Source organism: Indicator indicator, chromosome 16 (assembly GCF_027791375.1).
Source record: "Indicator indicator isolate 239-I01 chromosome 16, UM_Iind_1.1, whole genome shotgun sequence".
NCBI classification, from domain to species: domain Eukaryota; kingdom Metazoa; phylum Chordata; class Aves; order Piciformes; family Indicatoridae; genus Indicator; species Indicator indicator.
In genome coordinates, this window is record NC_072025.1 from 7,045,322 (window position 1) to 7,065,923 (window position 20,602).

The 20,602-nt window shown below is 37.8% G+C and overlaps 1 protein-coding gene across 2 annotated transcripts in view; it reads left to right on the forward strand.

Annotated features, from left to right (window-relative positions):
* The first annotated feature begins 7,995 nt into the window (after positions 1–7,995).
* APBA2 (amyloid beta precursor protein binding family A member 2) overlaps positions 7,996–20,602 on the forward strand; it is a 32,915-nt gene continuing 20,308 nt past the window's right edge. For both annotated transcript variants that reach the window (XM_054388316.1, XM_054388317.1), the window contains exons 1-4: positions 7,996–8,964; positions 12,332–12,412; positions 13,735–13,771; positions 19,777–19,922. In XM_054388316.1, coding sequence (XP_054244291.1) covers positions 7,996–8,964; positions 12,332–12,412; positions 13,735–13,771; positions 19,777–19,922 — 1,233 coding nt within the window. The remainder of the gene's footprint in view (positions 8,965–12,331; positions 12,413–13,734; positions 13,772–19,776; positions 19,923–20,602) is intronic.

The following is a 20,602-nucleotide window of genomic DNA, read 5'->3' on the forward strand; positions in this document are numbered from 1 at the left end:
GACAGTCTCAATATTCTGAGCAAAGCATTTTACACCTTTTGTGTAATCCGTTCTAAGACAGTCTAAAAATTCTGCCAGAGCTCTGGATGAATTGCACCTTGTCCAGAATGTGTTTTAATTGAATTGGCATGTATTTTTTAATGCATGATAATGTTAATATATACTTTATTTTTTCCTTATCTCTGTATTTCCTTCTCTTATCCCTATACATCCTATATTTTCCCTTTTTACTAGTGATTTAAGAAATACTTGCAATAATCATGAGAAGACACTAAAATGTATTTTTCTTATCAAATAAGTTTTCAAGTGGTAGCCTCCAGTGCAAGTAAAACACAAGACACACCTCCTGCCATAAGAATAGGCATAAAAATCTCATTGTCTTAATTTTGGAGGCTCATCTTTCTTTACTGAATAAAAACACTCTGTTTCTGTCCATCCAACAGTTAAAAAATCTCTAATGAGGTTATATTTTTGTTGTGGTTTTTTTAGTCTAGCAGGCATAACACTGCAAAACTGATACTAGAACTGAAATCTTTACTCATGCAAACTATATGGGTGTGGCATTACAGGTTTAGTACCACTCTTTGAGCTGTGGAATTAAACCCTAAAGAATTAAGTTACATCACCAATAAATGATAATTAAATATGTAATTACACATATTTTTATTCCTTCATATGCGATCTTTTTAATTGAAAAAGCTACATTCAGTTGGGATATACATTCAAGAATAATTCCTGCAGTGCCACAGGATTTTACACTGTCTTTAGTGTATTTTTGTCTCTATTTCACTTTGAATTTGTTTTGGTCAATTCTAATTACACAGCGCTTTTAGAATGGCACTTACATGGTAATTATTGTATTTTAAAGACTGATTAGATTAAACCAAACAGAGTAAATATTGCATACCTTGAAAAGAAATGCAAGAACACAGTTCAGAATATACAATCTTTTAAAAATATGAAAATAAGCAATCTCAGAAACCTCCTATATCATCTGGTGAATAGCATGGAAGGGAGGCCATCTAACCTGTAGAAAAGTAATTCTGAAGATTTCACTTTCATGTGAGGTAATGAAACATTTTAAATATACTGAGGAATCATGTTGATGTGGTGTAAGAGGAGCAGAAGATACTCCATTGCAAATTACCTCTTGTTTTGTCTTTGGTTCCAGGTGAAGAGGAGGTGTACATTGCATATGACTGGTCAGTAAGTGCTATTTCCTCAGTATATGCCGCACATGTCTAGATTTCTCAGATGTCCTCAGTGATTTTGTTCCCCTCTGTTAATAAATTGAGAGGCCACTTAGAACAGCACATGACACTGATTTAATTAAATTGTAGTCATTCTGGTTTTTATGGCAGTCTTACAGTTTGCATAGATGGTAGAAGATCAGAGTTACACAGCCTCCTGCAGTGTAAAGAGGACCAGCATTCCTAGGCCTCACTTGCTGTATGCCCTTCTACCCTTCCTTCATTAGAGATCCCATGTTCCTTCTGAAATCAATATCCACGTACTTAGTCTGCTGTTAACACAGGTGGATCAGGGTTCCTATGAGAGGAAAGATCCCATTTATATACCTGATTTTAGAAGAGTTGCAGGTTATCCTACAATCTGCAACTGGAGCTCTGCATGATGAATTCTCGTGCTTCGTAGACTCAGAGCTACTGAAATATGAATATGAAGTTAATGCAGTTTGGCCTTGAGGCATCAAATGACTGCAGAATCTGACACAGCCATGGCAGGTTCATGTTCTATTACCTGCTCATTAGAAATTCTAGTTTCCACTCTAGGATCAGTCACGATTCATCTTAGCCAACTTAGCAGATGGGAGTCTATTAAGTCTTCTGTAATGAAAGCCTACTGAGAAATACTATTAGTTTGATATTAAAATTGTTTTGAAGAAATGGAAGTTGGATTCTTTTCCACTTTAACTTATCTGCTTATTGGAAAAGAGACTGATATAATTAAAGTCCTGCAATCACAAATTTTCAGATACAGTTCTGCTCAAAAGTATTGTTCTCTCAGTTTCAGTTGCACTGAGTAACTTCATAGATACTGTAGTTCTAAACACATCTGAGTTGAAAAGGTTAGGTTTTTTTCTACAGCATTTATTGGTTATGAATGCATAGGGCTAGCATATGGAATAGTTTAAATCAGCAATGGATTGAAAACAGTTCAGCTGCATAGAGAAGCAAGCTTGTAGACCATAGGTGCTATAATTTAACCTGACAGTGAACTGTGTTGCAATGTTTATGTTCCACTTATATCTGATGGTGACTTATAAAGGGTAGAGAGTTCCATCTCTTTTAGAAGCAATTTAATAGCAGATAGATTGAACTGGATATTGAGGAAATAGCAGGTATTGAAAAATTTCAGGAAAGCAAAACTTGTGTGGGAATTTTGTCAAAGCTGACAAATAGTAGAGATATATGAAGTGTGGGAGAAAGACTGAGAAGTAGATGAAGAAAGGAACCATAGTGGGAGTAAGCACAGAAAAGAGGACTTACAAAATAAATTGAGTATATAAAATTGAGGCTGGTAAAATGCTTAGGCTCACCTATATGTTGCAAAAGCAGGGCTTGAGCTCATTTGCCTGTAGATGAATATGCAATAGTAGGTTTGTTACCAAAAGAAGCTACCGCACCAGACCCAATCCCCTCAGTTCACTATGCATATTAAATGAAAAGAAAACAAAAATAACCCAAGAGCCACAAACAAACAACAACCACCGCCAAACTCAAACTGCTGAGAGCTTGTTTTGCTCCCACTAGAGTGCTATTCAGCTTGTGAATGAGATATGTATGTATAGCATTTCATTCTTTAAACAGAGCCAGGGATATTATACTGGGTATTTCACTTTATCACTGTGTTTACAGTTGTGTAACATTTCCCATTTTAATGCTAATTTAATTGGTCTCTCTCCTTGGCAAGAAAGTAATGAAGGTATCTTTTTACACAGGTAAAAAGATGCAGAAGTGTTAAATTCCATAAACCCTCATTGCAGCTATGGTGGATTAGGTGCAAGAGATTCAGGAGAAAGCTAATGACTCTATAATGAGCACTGATTAGAATAAATTCCAGCTATAAGCTAGTAGTCTTGTTTCTAGGAGCAGAAGAAATTGGTTCCCCAATGCATACTCATTTTTACTGCCAGCATGTTTTCTAGAGATTGATTTTGTCTCAACATTGAGCTGAGGCAGGGAAATCTAATGGATTTGCTTTATTTTTCTTACTGAAAACAAAACCTTTTTATTGAGAACCCTATGTAATTTGTCCCCATGTTCCCAGGAACAGTTCTTATCCCCCCTCTGAAGTTGTGAAACGCACTCACAGTAACAGAGGTTGGACCTAACTCTCCATTGTCATGGAGGGAGGTGGTATATCACAAGTAGGAGACTCTTAAATCAGAGAAATGATGTGTTAATTCAGTGGAAGCCTTTGTTCACAAAGTGCCTCTGGATTCAGCAAATCATTACCTCTATCTTCAGAGATCATTGGAGTAGTATTAGATAGAAATCCAGTAGTTCCTCCAATTTCAGAAGCATTCTTGGTGACTGATAAGTGAATAATAGATATGTAACTTTCTAATACCATAGGTTTCTTGAGAAAAATGAAAAGTATTAATCCCTGTAGTCAGTGACTCAGAAGGCTTCTACACAGCAGACTGAATCGCAGAATATGTGATAAAAATTTGGGATCTATTGCATTTCTCAAAAAAAAAAATCCATGTTCTGGTTTTGCACTTTTAAAATCTGAATACAGTGGGTTTGGTTATTTCTCATCCACATAGATAAACTAACATCTCTTTGGTGAGAAGGCTGCAGGGTTTGGACCTGTGGCTATCAGGCTCTAGCACCTTGCTGTGTGACATAGAAAAAGCACAAAACAGTTTCAGGTTTGAAAAGATTCAGGTTATGCTGAACCTAGTGTAAGACAAATATTTTTCTAGGAAGCCTGAGAGATATTTCAAAACAGTGGAAAAAAACTAGGCTACCTCAGCTATTTTAATATTTGAGTTAAAATACAGCTGTTGTTTCCTTGAAAAAAATAATTCAGTTGTGTCTGTACGGTTTAGAAGTTACACTTCATAGTTGAAGATGGTATGATCTGCACACATTCTGTCTGCAATTCAGATGCTGAGATTAAATTCTGCCTTTTAATTTGCTCAGTAATTGGTTTCCTAAAAAGTAGTACCTGGCTGCGAAGATGGCAAAGATAAGGAGACCACCTAGAATAGTAATTGTCATGAAGATTACTTTGCAAATTAATTTGTGATAGAATTAAGATCAGCTTTGCCTCTTGCTGAAAAATTTGGCTGATTTTACCTCTATACTGCTGGGTACACGTGCCACAATTTCAGCATAGAAAGGCAGAGGACTCTTCAGTTGTGACCTCAGGCTGAATTAACTGAAAACTGGTTTCCTACAGCCTTCGAGTACATCAGTGCTAGATGTGCTTGAGAAGAATTCCTTTATCTGTTTTTTGCCATCTATATTCTAAAAGGTTTCCTGTCTGCCACCATTAATTTGAAGTTTTTTCCTTCACACTCCATCCCACAGGGCATTTGCTGCACTATTTATATGCCAGTGCTAGGGGAGAACTGCAGCTGTCATTTGTGCTGCCCAGCTGATAACCATTCTCTTTGAGCCCTTAGAGATTTTAATCTGGCTATTTCCCCACAACTGTTAGAGCTGCCCTGCATCTGCCATCCAGTCCTTTCTAGACCAGTGCCCTGTTTAGCCACTGGCTTTTAGCTTTCAGAATACATCTGAATGGCTTCCTGTGACACTTCACTGTTCTGTAGTATCTGGTGTTTAGCAGATTTTCTTACAGGTAAGTACCATGTATGAACACTCTACTGGAATTTATAAAAGGCTCTCACTGCAGTGATACCACTTAAGGCAGTTTCAGGGTTTGGATATGAAATGAAGATTCTTAGATGTGGGTGGAAAAACTCCATTACACTGTCTGGCTAAAAACAGGGCTGTCATCTCCATATGCTTCAGGAAAATCTGAGTCATGAATTTCAAACCATGCTTGTGTTACATGCTTTATGCTTCTCTATCTTCAGCTGTAGTGACTTGTAAGCAGAGTCTACTGCACAGTAAATCTCTTAAGAATTATTTAATATGGATAACATTTCCATTGACTAGTAGACTGAGACCACTGGGGATAAAAACCGCTATTTCTCTAAGAGACACAAATTTGTTCTGTTCTTGACAGGAAATGAATTTAAGAAGATGAGGTGTGTATAGTTCTTTCTTAACTTGCCATTTAAAAATACCTGTTTTGGTAGCGCTTTGTTGTAAATAATTTTAGACATGCTTGTATAATGTGCTTTCCTGTTCCTGATCAGGTCATACAAGCAATTTGTCTTGATTGTGGGCAGTTTTCTTGCAGGCTGTGCAGAGTACTGCAGTGCTGTGACTAGATTACTGTTTTCAGCCAATGTAAAATAATTCTTGTTTATGCTGCAATTGCAGTAGAGAAATATCCTTAGTTTCCAGTAAGCAGAGCAAAATATATCAGAGGCAGCACTGGTGGACAGATGGATTAGTGTTCTAATTGATAACTACTTTTTATGAAAGGGATCATAGTGGGCATACAGAGAAAGCCTGGTAAGTCTGCTAGTTCTTTTAAAAGTGAGAAGGGACAAGTAACCACTGGGAAAGTTTTGCCTTCTGATTTTCTCATTTAAAACTTAAGATGCACTATTTACCTCAAAGCTTTCTGTCAAGACTAGTGCTGCAAGGTATCAGTAACTAAAAGAGCTTCACATACTGGGTTCCTTTCATGTCTTTTCCTGTCACTAACATGCACTCAGCTTTGTACCCCAGAATCTAGAATCTGTTTCAGGGAGAGCTTAGATATGCCATGTGGTGCCAATGTACTAATCTGATGCATTAGATTCCTGGATTTTTCAGACACTAAAATTTGCGGTTTTCCTTATATCAGAAATTTTACAGGGCTATCTGTGAGGTTCTTGGTTACAGTGACAGGGTATTTTGCATAAATTTATATGATACATATTTACACTGTATATAGCTTCTCTAATCCTCTGGCTCCATGCTAGTCTTGTTGCTCAATGTGTGCACAAAAGTCTTGAGAAACTGGTTATGACCAAATGATCTTGTGGTTGGCTGACATGCCTTTGTTATATGCATATAGCAAAGCATGCAGTTGTGTGGTGCATTTCAGAGGCCTGTGTCTGAGCACAGTTTGCCCAATTAAGTAACTGCATGGGTCACGTTTATCATAAGCATGCAGCAATGAAATACACAGAGAAACAGGTACTGAAAGTATGTTGTTTCCCCCACCCAAATGACACACAACAGATCGGTTGTCAAACCTGTCAGAATGGGCTGTTGTCTTTACTAGTTTTGATAACAGTTCAGATATAATCTCTGCTTATTTATTTGGAATGCAGTATTTAGACAAAAGTATTTTTTTTCCTTTTAATTTAAAGCAACACAAGTATTTAGTGGGAAGAATTAGTGAACTTTTATTGTAAATGTGTCCCTCTTTTCCTTGACATACAGATTAGAGTGTTTGGAAAAAATCTTGCAGAGAGATCTAGATAGATGGGAACACTGGGCTCTGATTAATGGGGTGAAATTTAACAAGTCAAAATACCAGATTCTGCACCTAGGACAGTATAATGCCAGGTTCAAGTATAAATTGTGAGAGGAGTGGCAGGAGGGCATCCCTGCAGAAAGAGATCTGGGGCTGCTGGTAGGCAGCAGGCTCGTTATGAGCCAGCAGTGTGCCCTGGCAGCCAAGAGGGCAAACAGTGTCATGGGGTGCATCAAACCCAGCACAACCAGGTGGTCAAAAGATGCAATTGTCCCACTGCATTCAGTGCTGGCATAACCTCACCTTTAGTGCTGTGTGAAAATCTGGGCCTGCAGTTTGAGAGATGTGAAGGTCCTTGTATGCATCCAGAGAAGGGTAAAGCTGGTGAAAGGGCTGGAAGGAATGTCCTATGAAGAATGGCAAACGACTTTGGGCTTGTCTGCTTTGGAGAAGATATAGCTGAGGGGCAGCCTTGTTGCTTTCTACAGATTCCTGAGGAGGGGAAGAGGAGAGGGAAGTGTTGATCTCTTCTTCCTGTTATCCAGTAATGGAACCTGTGGGAGTGGCTCAGAGCTTCACCAGAGGAGGTTTAGACTGAACGTTAGGAAGCATTTCTTTACAGAGAGGGTAGTCAAATACTGGAACAGGCTTCCGGGAGAGGTGGTCGATGCCCCAAGCCTGTCAGTGTTTAAGAGACATTTGGACAATGCCTGTTGTAACATGCTCTTAGTCACCCCTGAACTGGTTAGGCAGTTGGACTAAGTCATTGTAGGTCCCTTCTGAACGGAAACAATCTTGTCTACTCTAAAAATAGTATTTGGGAGATACTTCATGGCATCCAGCTAGTAAGAGTTAGTAAACTATGGAGTGAGGTTTTTAATAACTTCAATTGCAGTGCATTATCCTTTAGTGCCCTGTGAAGCCAAGTTAATAGAATTACTTTCCTTCAGTTTTGATAAGAACAAGTCAGGTTCAAAATGTATGCTTTCAGTACACATTAAAGAAATGCCTAAGATGAAAATTGAAAAGTGTTCCTGTTTACTGCATAGTGATCAAAGCATGATCCCTTACTGGCAAGAAAAAAACATGGAAAACTAATTTCAAGGTTCAGGATTAATTCTGTCAAATTGTCAGGAAAGATACTACACAAGAATACATTTAGTGTAAATGTAGAACCTTTTCTTTATCTGTTCCTTTTGGTGTCTGAATTATTACTTTGATTTCATAGTTCCATAACATGAGCATTTTAAGTTACCTGACTGTGTATCTGGTTTAAAAATGTACAGACATACCCTTTTTACCAGTCTCTCTGTTGCCTATTGGCATCACTGATCTGTGCTGCTGACCTTTTCCTGAATGTGTGTTTTTTCCATGTTCCCTACAGTAATTCCTTAGAAATGATTGTCATATAAGGAGGTGGCTATGGCAAACAGGAAACGTCAAAGCACTACAGCCAGCATGCTGGATCACAGAACCAGAGCTTGCCCTACTTCATCTCACAACAGGGAGCCTGAAAACGAAGAAAGTGACCTTCCTATTGAAGATTATGCAGCAAAAGAGGCAGAACTAGCAGCTGTCAGACAAGGTAGTCCTCCACTTGTGGAACATGAGTGCAATGATCACAGTGGAGATGGTGACTCCAGCTCTGACTATGTGAATAACACCTCTGAGGAAGAGGACTATGATGAAGGCTTGCCAGAGGAAGAGGAGGGGATCACATACTACATTAGATACTGTCCAGAGGATGACAGTTACCTGGAAGGAATGGACTGCAATGGGGAAGAGTATGCTTCCCATCAGGAACATCATGGTGAAGCAGATGAATGTCAGGAAGCTGTAGAAGAATGGTCTGAAGGTAAAATTCAGCACCAAGATGAAAATGGGATGACAGACAGGCAAGAGTGGCAGGAAGGTCAAGACAATGGTGTTCAGATTTTGGAGGATGAAGTGTCATCTCTGGAGATTCAAGACCAGGAAGAAAACATACAGTACTGTCAAAGTGAAGGTGGCTATCCAGACTATTACCCAGCAGAGGCTAATGGAAACTCGCAAGGAATATCACCATACCATTGTAGAAAAGAGGATGCAGATCTGGAAGAGCAGGAAGAGGACATTGACCAGATTGTAGCAGAAATCAAAATGAGCATGAGCATGAGCAGTATTAATAGTACAACAGAAATGAGCCCAGAGCACACTGGGACTGAAAACATTGCACATGACTATAAAGAGACTTGTTCAAAGGGAGAAGCTGTTCACAGTGCTAACAGGCATGACGGGAGGCCAAAATCACTGAACATCCCATCAGCCTCTAAGCACAGTGGAGATGTGCCTAGAGGTTTTAAAGCAAAGTCAAGAACTCCAGAGGACAGACAGAAGTGGCCACAAGAGCAGGTATGAGGTTCTCTTGTTTAACCAGACTGTCAGAGGCATTGTGCAAATGTGATGCCAGTTATTCCTAAGAGAATCGGAGAGCAGTGTTTTTATTCTTACTCTGTCTTGTAGCCACAGATATATAATCATGCTGTATAGTTAAAAAAGGTGCTGAATGTAGTCAGTTTAGGTGAAGAACTAGGAAAGAGGTTTTGCACAGAGAGCAGACAGTTCTGAGTGAAACAAGGTATTTCAGATGCATAGGGTAAACCTAGTTTATTTACACTATATTTACGCTTCAGTGACACACTAAATAAATCTAAAACTGGGGTCATCAGTGAAACACCTTTTTTTTCTTATTAAGGGCTTCTGTTTGTTGCTTTAGTACATGATTACTTTTAATTTTGTTTGCAGTAGAACATATGCCAAGGTTAGATACTGCACATGTTAAAAACAGTTGCAAAGACATGCCTGCATATCACTGTCCTTTTGTGTCCTTTTGTGCTAGGTGGGCATACCTTCACTTTGGCAAGAAGGAAGAAATAGGAATTTCACATATACCAAAAATGCTGAAGTTTTTCCCCAAAGAACGTTGTGCTAATTTAAGATGCTAATTTAAACCAAGCATAACCTTTTCTTGTTCTAATGGTGTGCCAAAAAATTGAGTCTTTGGCCTAAACTAAAGCCTGAACCACAAGAAGCTTGCTTCCAGATCAGTTTACTGCAAGGTATCCTCTCCTGCTTCCTTTCCCACAAAGGGGTGTGCTATGGGAAACTCACAGGCCCATCCTGCTGTTCCCTGGCAGCATTTGGAACTTCTGCACCCATAAGATATCTACAGAGAATGGCAGGCTTGCTTATTATTTTACCAATGCTAAGTTATTGATAACTATGCAGTCAGGTAGCATAATTAAAGAGTGGTAGAAGCAGTCGAGAAAAAGGTTCCTAAGCCAGCAGCTCAATAATACTGAGAGCAGATGTGTTTTGCACTAATGGAACACTCAATTAAATAATTACACCTCTCTGGAGCCCTGTATGTGCTAGAGTTTAGTCTTTTCATCCCAAGCAGAGTTAGCACACAGGATCAAGAGTGGCAGCTTTGAGGAGGACCATATTTTGACTGAAAAGCTAAATTAACGTAGAATGGAATAAACAACCAATCATGTTAAAAACCAGCAGAACTCAAGCATTGCCATACCTCAGCCTTTGCTAAGAGGAGCTTTATACTGCAAAAGAAGTGGTTAAAAACAGGATCTGGTTGGCTGGGAGGGTTCCTGCAAGACTGGTGGAAAAGGGTGGCCCAGGTGTCTCTAGGCTTGGCTATTAGCCATTAGGACAGGGCTGGCCAAGGCACAAATGGAGCTGAAGGCTTATTTCCAGAGATGTCTATAGATGTTTCAGTAACCTCAAATAAGTAAAGTCTGATTTTCCTCTCCACCTAAAGATGGCATTTTCTGCTGCCTTGTGTTCCTTCACATGATTCTGAACACTGCTTCAGTACTTGCTAAGAGGCAAAAGTATTAGTAATACTGTATCTTTAATATTTTTATAGGTTTCCTTTGCACAATCTGTGTTCTTATCATAATCTCACTGTAGGATAGGAGACTTTTAACATAGCTGCACCTCTGTGCAAATTTCCCAAATTTCCAGTTTAGCTTTAGGTCCCATTTTGAACTGCAAGACAGGGTATAAAGTATTTATAAACCATTTTACTGTTTCCGTTAAATGTGTTTTTTTTCCCTAGCTATTGTAACACTTTAAACAACAATATCAATTAGAACTCTGTAAGAAACATGAAGAAAGCAAGTATCAAGTAATATTCACTGCACATGGCACACACTGCTCCATATTGGTTTAGCCATGCTGTATAGATTTGTCTTGTCTAAAGCAGAGAGCATTTACTATCAGGGATATGGTAGGCTTCTTAGCTGCTACAGCTGTGTAGACAGGCCACTAGTTAGTGGGCCTGCAAGTCTTGGTGCTCTGTGCATCATCTCAGACTATTCTTTCCTAAAACCCCTGCTTACTACCTGGGTGAATTTTTGCTTTGTGTATGTTGTCTCACCTGAAAATTAGCATTACTGAGCTAATAGCTCTAATGGGCCTGCTTCATTAGTGCATTTTGTTCAGTTGACTAAACATTACTCATACAGAATTATTTCTCCAGAAATGAACATGCAGACTTTCTTCTATTAGAGCAGCATAATGCACTTGAAAGTCAGAAGGCAAGGAGTCATGTTCATATATAACATTCAGACTTACCCTGGGAAATAATACTGGCTCAGTGTTTACTATGTGCTGATAAAAGGTTTTATTTTTGAAGCCTTAAGCTGACAGTGGCATTTAGACATTCTTTTTATACATAATGAGGAAGCTGAGAAAAAAGGAAGGTGAAGTATCCTTAGCCTTAAATATTTGTTCCAGAAATCATCTTGATTTTCCAGATTCCTAACACTGAAACTCTTGAGACATGAAAACTTAACTTTCTTGGTATGTATGGGACAGGGTTCTCCCTGTGCCAGCTGCCGGTGTTCTGTTACTTGTTTCAGGTCTGGAGAAGAAGTTCTGCTCCTCAGAATGTTAGAACTTTGAAGAAAAAGAATGTTCCATAGTTAAAAAGACCTAGGATTGTCCTTGTGTAAGGTTTTATATTTTTGCTTTTAGATTTCTTCAGAAGTGTGAAGCTGTGCTGCCATCCTGTAGATTTGCTTGGCCTAAAAGGTCATGAGGTATATAGGAACAATACAGGAACAGAAAGTCCTATGTTCAGTGCTAGGATTCTGTTCTTTAGATCAGAGCTGGTTGTTAGGACTAATTTGATTTGGTCCAGTACTGAGAATAAAAAGATTTAAACATTCTGACTTTGGTTTCTGAACAATGTGAACTTGTCAGCTTAGTTTCATGTGAAGAGTTTGCACTGAAATAAAATAATTCAGTTTACATTTAAATCAGTAGAGTAACTGCTACTTAATAATCAAAATGTCTTATTGTTTACATCACAGTATTTTATTATAATTAAATGGCTCCAAAATTTTGTATGAATTTCATATTTTCTCAGTTGCAATAGCAAATCCCAGCTACTCTACTGTGTTACGATATTTCAGTATTGGTAATGAATATTGACTACACATAAATGACTACATATAATTAACTACACAGAAAAGCTTCATGACCAGTGCCTGTTGTAAAATAATGGAGAACATGCTAAATGCAGTTTCATGTGTTAATGTTTTATGAATTTTTATTAAAATTTTCTGAATGTAACTTAATATAGTGAAAATTTTCTGAGTATCTTTGTGCCATTGACCTCCACTGAAATCTCTGCTTCGTTTTGAAACTTTTCAGAAGACAAAAGGATTTGAAATCCTTTCTCTTTTTTTTCTTACAGTTGTGCAATGGTTTAGAGCAGCCAAGGAAGCAACAGCGTTCAGACCTCAATGGACCAGTTGACAATAACAATACGCCTGAGGTGGGTACCTTAGGCAGTTAGGCTGTTCTGCTGCCGGTCTTCCTGTGGTCAGAGTTCCATGAGGGAAGGCAGGCACTGAATTGTCAGCTTTCTGCACCTCACACACGCATACTTGGGCTCTGTTTCTCTTCCTGAAACAACAACAAATACCACGTCTGCATATTTCAAAAAGTCATTGAAGTATGCCCATGAATTTATTGCTGCCACATTCATTTTATGTAACTGTCCACAGCATGTAGTCAAGTCTAAAATTCCCTGATGACACAGAGAATAAGGAGAACACTTCAGAAATCTTTTGGATTATTGGAGAGCAAAAGTAGCATCAAAAAGAAATTGTTTCATGCTTCTCCTCGCCAATGTCAGTCGTGGAAACCAAGGACTGCTTAATTCCCACAGGGATAATTCTCTTTAAATAATCCTAATATCAAGCATGTAATTCAGTGCTGAGGGCTCACATGCTTCACATCTTCTGGAGCGGCCTCTGTAATAAGATGTGTCCAGGCTCAGTCATCTGTGGCAAAGACACACAGATAGGCAGACCTGCTCTTGTCACAGAAGATGGGAGCAAAGAAGACATCTGAGAATGCAGAATGAGGTTATGCTTGAGGCTAGACACAATGAAATGAAATTCAGACTTAAAAGCAGAAGTCTGTTATCTCAAAAACATACAACATATTTAGCCTGTAGCCTGTAACATTAATGAAGCAGCACATTTCTAAAGCCTTTTGCCATAATGGAGAAATCAGCCTCTTTCCTGGAAACAGGAATGCCTGAGGAGGCTGGCAGAAGACAAATGGAAGGACTAGATCTGTTTATTGAGAATAGAGACAGCAGCATAAAACGAGTATTGTCATGGCCCCTGCTGAGATTAAGTGTAATGCTGTGTACTGTGCAATCAGGGACAGTATTTTTTTATTCACTGACCCAGAACCTCATTTTGTAAAGTACTGTTAAATATTGGTAATTGGAAATTTCGGATATCAGAAAGCAGCGTGAGCTAGTGGACAAACCATTGCACTGGAAATTGCTGGCTTATAATTGCTCACTTGACAGCTGACTTCCTAGGTAATTTTTATGTTTGTCATGGCACCCTGCCTCCCTTAGATTTTTGTGTGGTGAGGTCTGCTTAAAATGAGATTCCAGGTTAGGTTGGGTTAATTACTGAGGTATAATGTGGCTATGCAAAAGTTATACAGATTATGCAGAAGAATCTGATTTATTTTCTTTTTAAAAAATGGTCAGCTGTTTAAATATAGTATCAATTCACTTCAGTTTGTGAAAATTATTTTGTTACAGCCTATACCATTTTTATTTCTCAACAGACAAAGAAAGTGTCTTCATTCCCAAGTTTCGTTGATGGTAAGTTTTACATCATCCACAGTTAAAACAGAATAAAAAGGAAGCAAATGCTTTTAATATATTTTAAAGATCACAGTTCTAAAAACCAGTCAAACCCAAGAGAATACAGCTGAAAAGCTTTAACTGTTGAAGTATTAGATGTTTTCATCTTCCCCTGTGGCAATGGCAGCCTGATAAAAAGGAGCAGATAGAGCTGTCAGAAGGATTAAGGTAAAGATGGAGACGGCTATGAATCTAGGAGGGGGTAAAAAAGATGGGAACAGTGGGCCCCGGCTGGGTGGGGATTTATGAAGTTGTAGGAGCACTGTGTTCTTCATGGCCTTGTGCAGAGGAAGGAGTCATTTAAGTGTTCATAGCAGCCTCTATCACTTCAATGTGATACCTGTTACTGTACTCCGGGAATCTCAGCTGTTGGCACAACTGCAAAGGTTCTCCTGATCTGCCAAAAAATTGGTAATCCAGTCCTCTGTTTAAGAGAGCCATGCTTTCATGTGTTTATTTAATCTCCTTTGCACTGCTATTATGCATTTTCTGTTTGGAGAAAAATAAGTCAACTTATTAAGAAGGTGGACAGAGATAAAAATGAGATTGTACTGAAAAACATAATTCTCTGATTCACAGACAAATGAAGAACTTTGTGTGGGGAAAATGCATACAGCTGCAAAGGAAATGTCTACAATGTAAAGTAAGAAAATACAGTAGGGACTTCTAAGGGTCTGGCCCCTTTAACTGCCATGAACACACTTTTCTCACCACAGGAAACCATAAATCAATGTTTAAAACTTGATTTCAAATGTAATTCTCAACTCAGGGAAAACCTAATACAATTCAGATTAATATGAGAATGTCCAACACATTTTTCTGCTCTTCCCTGATGTCATCAACTTGAGTAGCAACTTCTGTTTTTAGTCATTTCCTTGAAGAGGTAGAAGAAATGGAAAGTTCAAAGATTGCCCCTTTTACACAGACTGACATCTGAAGGATGTACATGTAACACTTGGCATGTTCTGGCTACAAGCCCTAAATAGAGATAAATTAAATGCTTCCCCCAAAGGTGGCAGAGACAGGAAAGCAGATGATAATTTGGAATAAGCATCTACTGATTGTACAGTGAACAACTGTAAAGAGAGGCCAGCATGAGCAGACCTTTAAAACAGACCAGAAAATTCACCCCTCAGTGCTTGCAGGTACAAGTGCACATTTTAATCTTACTGGGATAAAAAGGTTATGGCTTTTTCTTTCCTTACCAATCAGCTCACTACTCTGTTGGAAAGGAGTCAGTATACCCCCTTTCTTTCTTCTTTTCGGTTCACTTGTTTTCTTTCTCTGATTTTTTTTTTTCCTGTGGATGCACAGTGTGGGAGAATAAGCAATCTGTTAAGCTTTTTCTATTGCTGGTATTTTAAAGCATTGTCTAATACAAATAAATATGTTTCTTATAGGAGCTTATGACAGCTAACATGACTGATCTCTGAATTCAAAGTAAAACACAGGGTTTATTGTTGATTTTTATGCAGCATACCAAAAGCAACAGAAATATGCAGCATGTAAGAGAAGATATTGCTAGCTAACACTTCCTGTTCTTCCCTGAGCTTTGATGGTACCACAACTATACTCTACTTACATTCATATTCAGCTGGTCAGCATGACTCCTTAACTATAGCTGTATAGTTATATGTAGCTATATCTCTATTAATACATAGTATTTTTCATATGCCATGTGGACATACGAACAAATCAGCTAACAGGCACAAAAAATACTGTAGGTGTGTCCTTTTGCTATTAGATTTGTTTCGGGAGTAGTACCACTAAGTCTTTGTAGTGGTAATTAGTTCCATGTTCAGGTTCTGGGTTTTTGCTCTCTATATTTGTCATGTCATCATAAATCTGATCCCTTTGTATGGTAAAAACCACAATGAAGTGAAGAAATCAATCAAAATATGGAACTTGTAGATAGATATCTGCAAGGAGGCAGATGCCCTCTGCCATCTCCTTATGGAAAATATGCTGCAGTGCCATGCACTTCATGGAGTATGGTGGGTCTCAGCAGGAAGTGAAAGTGCTCCTGTGCTCTGAGAACACTCCCTACATACTGAATCCTTAGTTTACATGTAATTTTAGATAAATATAAAAATGTGTTGTTAACAGTCATGCTGAATCTTTCTTATTTTATAAATACAAAAGATAAGTTAATATAAAAATGTTCAGACCTAGTCTGTGTAGCCTAGATGTATCTTTATACTTGCTGCATTGAAACATCAGCAGAAACCCAAGTAATCTTGATGACATCGACAAGCAGTTGTCTAATGTTTAAGCACCCATACTCCACACAGAATTCCAATTTTTGTCCATATTGAACTAATCTTCAAGTTTCATCTGATACTTTCTTCTTCCTTTCCTCATCAGTGAGCCTTACACATGCTTACAGTCAAGGGCATGCTTAAGTGCTCTGATGAGCTGGGTCCTCAGCCAAGTCTGTGTTTTTACATTATGTAAAGCAGTCAGAGATAAGGGAAGAAAACACTCAGGTGACCCAATTTGACCTGACAATTCTCAAGACTCTTCCAACAGATGTCTTGTTTTACCTGACTGTTGCCTTTATGATGGGAAATTAATGTTGGAGATGTTTTGTGCCCAATATGCCTTTTGTGCTTGTTTGCTTGTTTTCTGTATTAGCTGTTTCTGTGAGCATTTTATACATATTGTTGTTTTATACATGGTACTGCAGAATTTGTTGCTAGTATAATGACTCTGCAAAAAATCACTTTTAGTGTTAGGAAGAGATGATGAAAACACACCCAACCAAAACTCACCCAATCATTAAATAATCCAAATAAATAAAATTAGGATTCTAAAAGTTGCTTAAAGTCCTAGATTATTTTCACGTTCAAAAAGTATTTCAGACTAATTAGTTAAAAACACTACTGCTGTCAACAAACAGCCAAGCCTTGAGAAGAATTTGTTGTTTCCTTTGTAACACTCATTAATTTCACAGACCAGCAAGATACAGTAGAGATTACCATATCATGCTCAGAGATGCTAGCAATCTATAGGTAAAAACAGATCTCTAAACATGTCTTTGAAAAGAAAAGTGCCTTTGACATAGCCTGTATATGACTTAGAAATCAAGACAAAAACGTTTTGCACAAAGATGTACAAAGCACCAATATAACCAGAAGTGGGCTAAATTCAACACAGCTGAAAATAACTGAAAACAAGCCTTCTTGAGTTCAACCAGAGCTTTTGGGAGGGAAAGGAAGTAGATGAAGGGGTTGATACGTTTCAAATAACCAGCACAGCCATTTCTGTTGACAAATCCCACAGAGTTAGAATTTTGGTCTTTGCTTGATGGAATAATGACTGTACTAGATCTCGCACCAAGAATTGCAATTCAACTTGTCCTCAGACTCACAAAATATTTCAAGAAAATTAACAGCTGAAACTTAACTGAAGGAGGTTAAACTGATCTAAGCATTATGTGGGTAAGCGTATTTCAGATTTAAAGGAACCTTGATTCAATTTAGCATGATTTACTTAGCCTGAAATGAGTGAAGGAAAACAAAATTAAAGCCACTTTAATTTTTAATGAGTGTGTTGATGCAGGTAGCTAATTGGGTTTTGCTAACAACATTAAATCCACATCTTTAGTTAATTTCCCTCTTTGCTAACCTTGAACCACGATCTCAATATGATGCCACATTACTATGTTGTTGCATGCTGAAGGAAGCACAGTAATATGCAACTAAGTTTTAGGCCTGAAAAGACATATGAATAACATCTTCAAAAGAGATACCATATCAAATTAAATCAGCTGTCTGCTGAAAAATGTAATGATGCAAAGCTGTAAGCAAAGGAGAACAGATACAGTAAATGAAATTCTTGTGGAATTTTGATTGCCTTGTTTTCATTCAGTGAATTAGTGCTGCAAGACAAGAATGGGGTTTTGAGGTATTGAAAGACTTGGCCTTCGTGAATAGTAGCTTCCCAAGGATTTCACTGAGCATTTTCACACTTTCAGTGGGGACTGTAGTGATTTTTAAAAATTCTTTCTAATTACTTTGAGAATTTTAAACTCCACAGAATTTCATTCTGAGTTTTAGGGGAGATCCAAACCATTACTGGCTTTGTATAGGTGTGATTTAAAGCAAAATGTGTCTTCTTGTGGTGTGTAATTATTCTTTTGCAGCTGGAAAGTATGATGTTTGCTAGCAAAATAAACCAGCTCCATTTTGTGAGAACATTATTGGTTAGTATCAGATCTCTGAAGAGTGCAGGACTGGTATAAATATATAGATGTATTTGTATATTTTGATTACTGAGTTACAAAGACCATGTTTTTTTTTGCTGGGGGTTGAGATTCCCAAATGCGAGGTCTGCATGGAAGTGTAGGTGTCAGTAGCACTGCCTGAAGAAGAAAGTCACTTCTTTTAAACAAGTTTATTTTCTGTTGGAAGACTTCTAAATTAGAATGGGAAACCAAACGATAGGAATGCTGTCTAAAAGACACATGTGCAAACAACTATTTCAGTATATTTCATCAGCATAGCTTGACATAATATTTTTCCTTTGCCACATATTAATCTTCCATATTCAATTGATAATAAATGAATTGAACTAATCCACTGTACAAGCAAGCTTTTTTTTTTTTAACTAGCATCTCCCTTCAGTGTCATTTTTTCCTCCTCACACATGACATTTCCGTACTTCAAAAAAAAAAATGTGTGAGCAGCTTGGCAAGTTGATACAGCTCAGAGAAAATTTGAGGAGCAGAAAATACTCACTGTCAAGAATTCAGCCAAACTCTGGAATGACTGTTCTTTACTGTTGATTCAGTCAAAGTAGATGTAAAGCTTAACAACTGAATAAAGAGGATGATGAGCATAGGACCCAGTATGCTATATAAGTATCCTTTATTCTGTTCTCTCTACTCCCTTTTTTTCATCCTTGGAAAGAAACAACTTGCAAAATATGAGAGGTTGTGGAGTCTTCTTCTGTGGAGACTTATCAAAACCCATCTAGACATGTTCCTGTGTGGCCTGCCCTAGGTGATCCTGCTTTGGCAGGGGGGGTTGGACTCAATGATCTCTGGAGGTCCCTTCCAACCCCTAGCATTCTGTGACTCACCAAAGTCACTGTGTAATTAATACTAAGCATATGTAAAGGTGTTTTCTTGTTTAAGGCTATAATTAAAAAAATATTAATATGTTTGCAAGTTCCACTATTTCCTCTCTTCTTCAACATGACGTTTTTCATACTCTTTCCATGTGATCCTTTTCCGTAACTGCTTTCTGTGACTTTCCTGCTTTTAGAGGAAAAGGCTGTATGATCTGTTCTGCAGATGCCATCAATTAGACTGTGAATATTTTATTGAACTCCTGTACCATGTTTCTCCAGCTCTCAGTTTATACCAGCCCAGAAACCGTATTTTTCTGTCTGAATTCAGGCCTCACACATGACTAAAAAGTATCAGGATGCCTACTCCACTTGTTTCCTAAACTTTCTTAATTGTTAACTTTCATGGACTTTTGCCAGAACAAAGCACACCTTTGTGCCCATTGTTTATCAGTATCTATGTCAGAGATAATATCTGGGGACTGCGTGCTTCCACAAACATCTCAAAAATGTGGAAACGTATTCAAGCAGAAGTTTAGCTCATGCACTGTAACAGTCATACATAGAAACAGTAAAAAAAAGTTACGATGAAGGGACGTGTCAGCATTTCTGGAACTTGCAAATAATTCCAATTTGGAAAATAAATTACCACTGATTTTCCTCTAGAATTCCCCAGTCAAACCATTATGCAATGTTTTAAATACTGTCTGTTTGGTTAATATGTTGTTTTTTTTTTTTTAATAATTATAGGGGAAAGCATAATTTATTTTGCACTGGATTCCTTCACCTGTTTCATATCACAAAATGTATTACAAGGAATGTTCAAGCATCGATATCCTTTATTCAATTTCTCATCTCTCTCCTTCTGAAAGGCAGTAACTGTCTCATGTCAGTTCCAGGACCTTGTGAACCTGAAGACCTCATTGATGGAATCATCTTTGCAGCCAATTATCTGGGCTCTACACAGCTGCTCTCTGAGCGCAACCCTTCCAAAAACATAAGGATGATGCAGGCCCAAGAGGCAGTGAGCCGTGTTAAGGTAGGGGATTTTTCTGGTTCATAGAATACTCGCTGATCCTTTGACAGTTAATCTCTAAACAGGACCAGGTCTGCAGCTCAAATCTGTTCTGAAATGCACTTAGATGAGTATAGACCTTGTACTGTAAACATCATTAGTTTCCAGTGCTTATTATGAAAATTAATACAGTATCTCTGAGGAACAAAATTATAAACTGTTGCAGAGTCTGTTCAAAATTGTTCAGAAACTGTATGAAGAAATCAAGTATTAAGGACAAACTGCAGACTGCAATGAGGAAATACTCCATTATCAAAGCAAAGTATATTTGTTTGGCTCCAGTTTTCCTCTTATCTCATTTTCTCAAGCTTTCTACAAATTGTGAAGATTACTCTAAATACATATTACTTTTAGGACAAGAAGATTCGTTACTATTGTGTTTGGACTTGGTATTACTTGGTGAACAATTTCTGTGTAAATAATGTAGCATTGACTACTTCATACAGCTGTGTTATAAAAGGGGTTTTTTGGTTAATAATTCAAATAGATTTTTTTTTTACATTTTTTGTGTAACTGCTGTAAATGCCTCATCTGAATAAATACATGGTTAGAAAGAAGTAGATTTAAATGCTAATTATGAAAACTATGTGCTTAGTCAATGAAATACTTAATTTGTTAAAATATTCTTTTAAAAAATAAGTTTG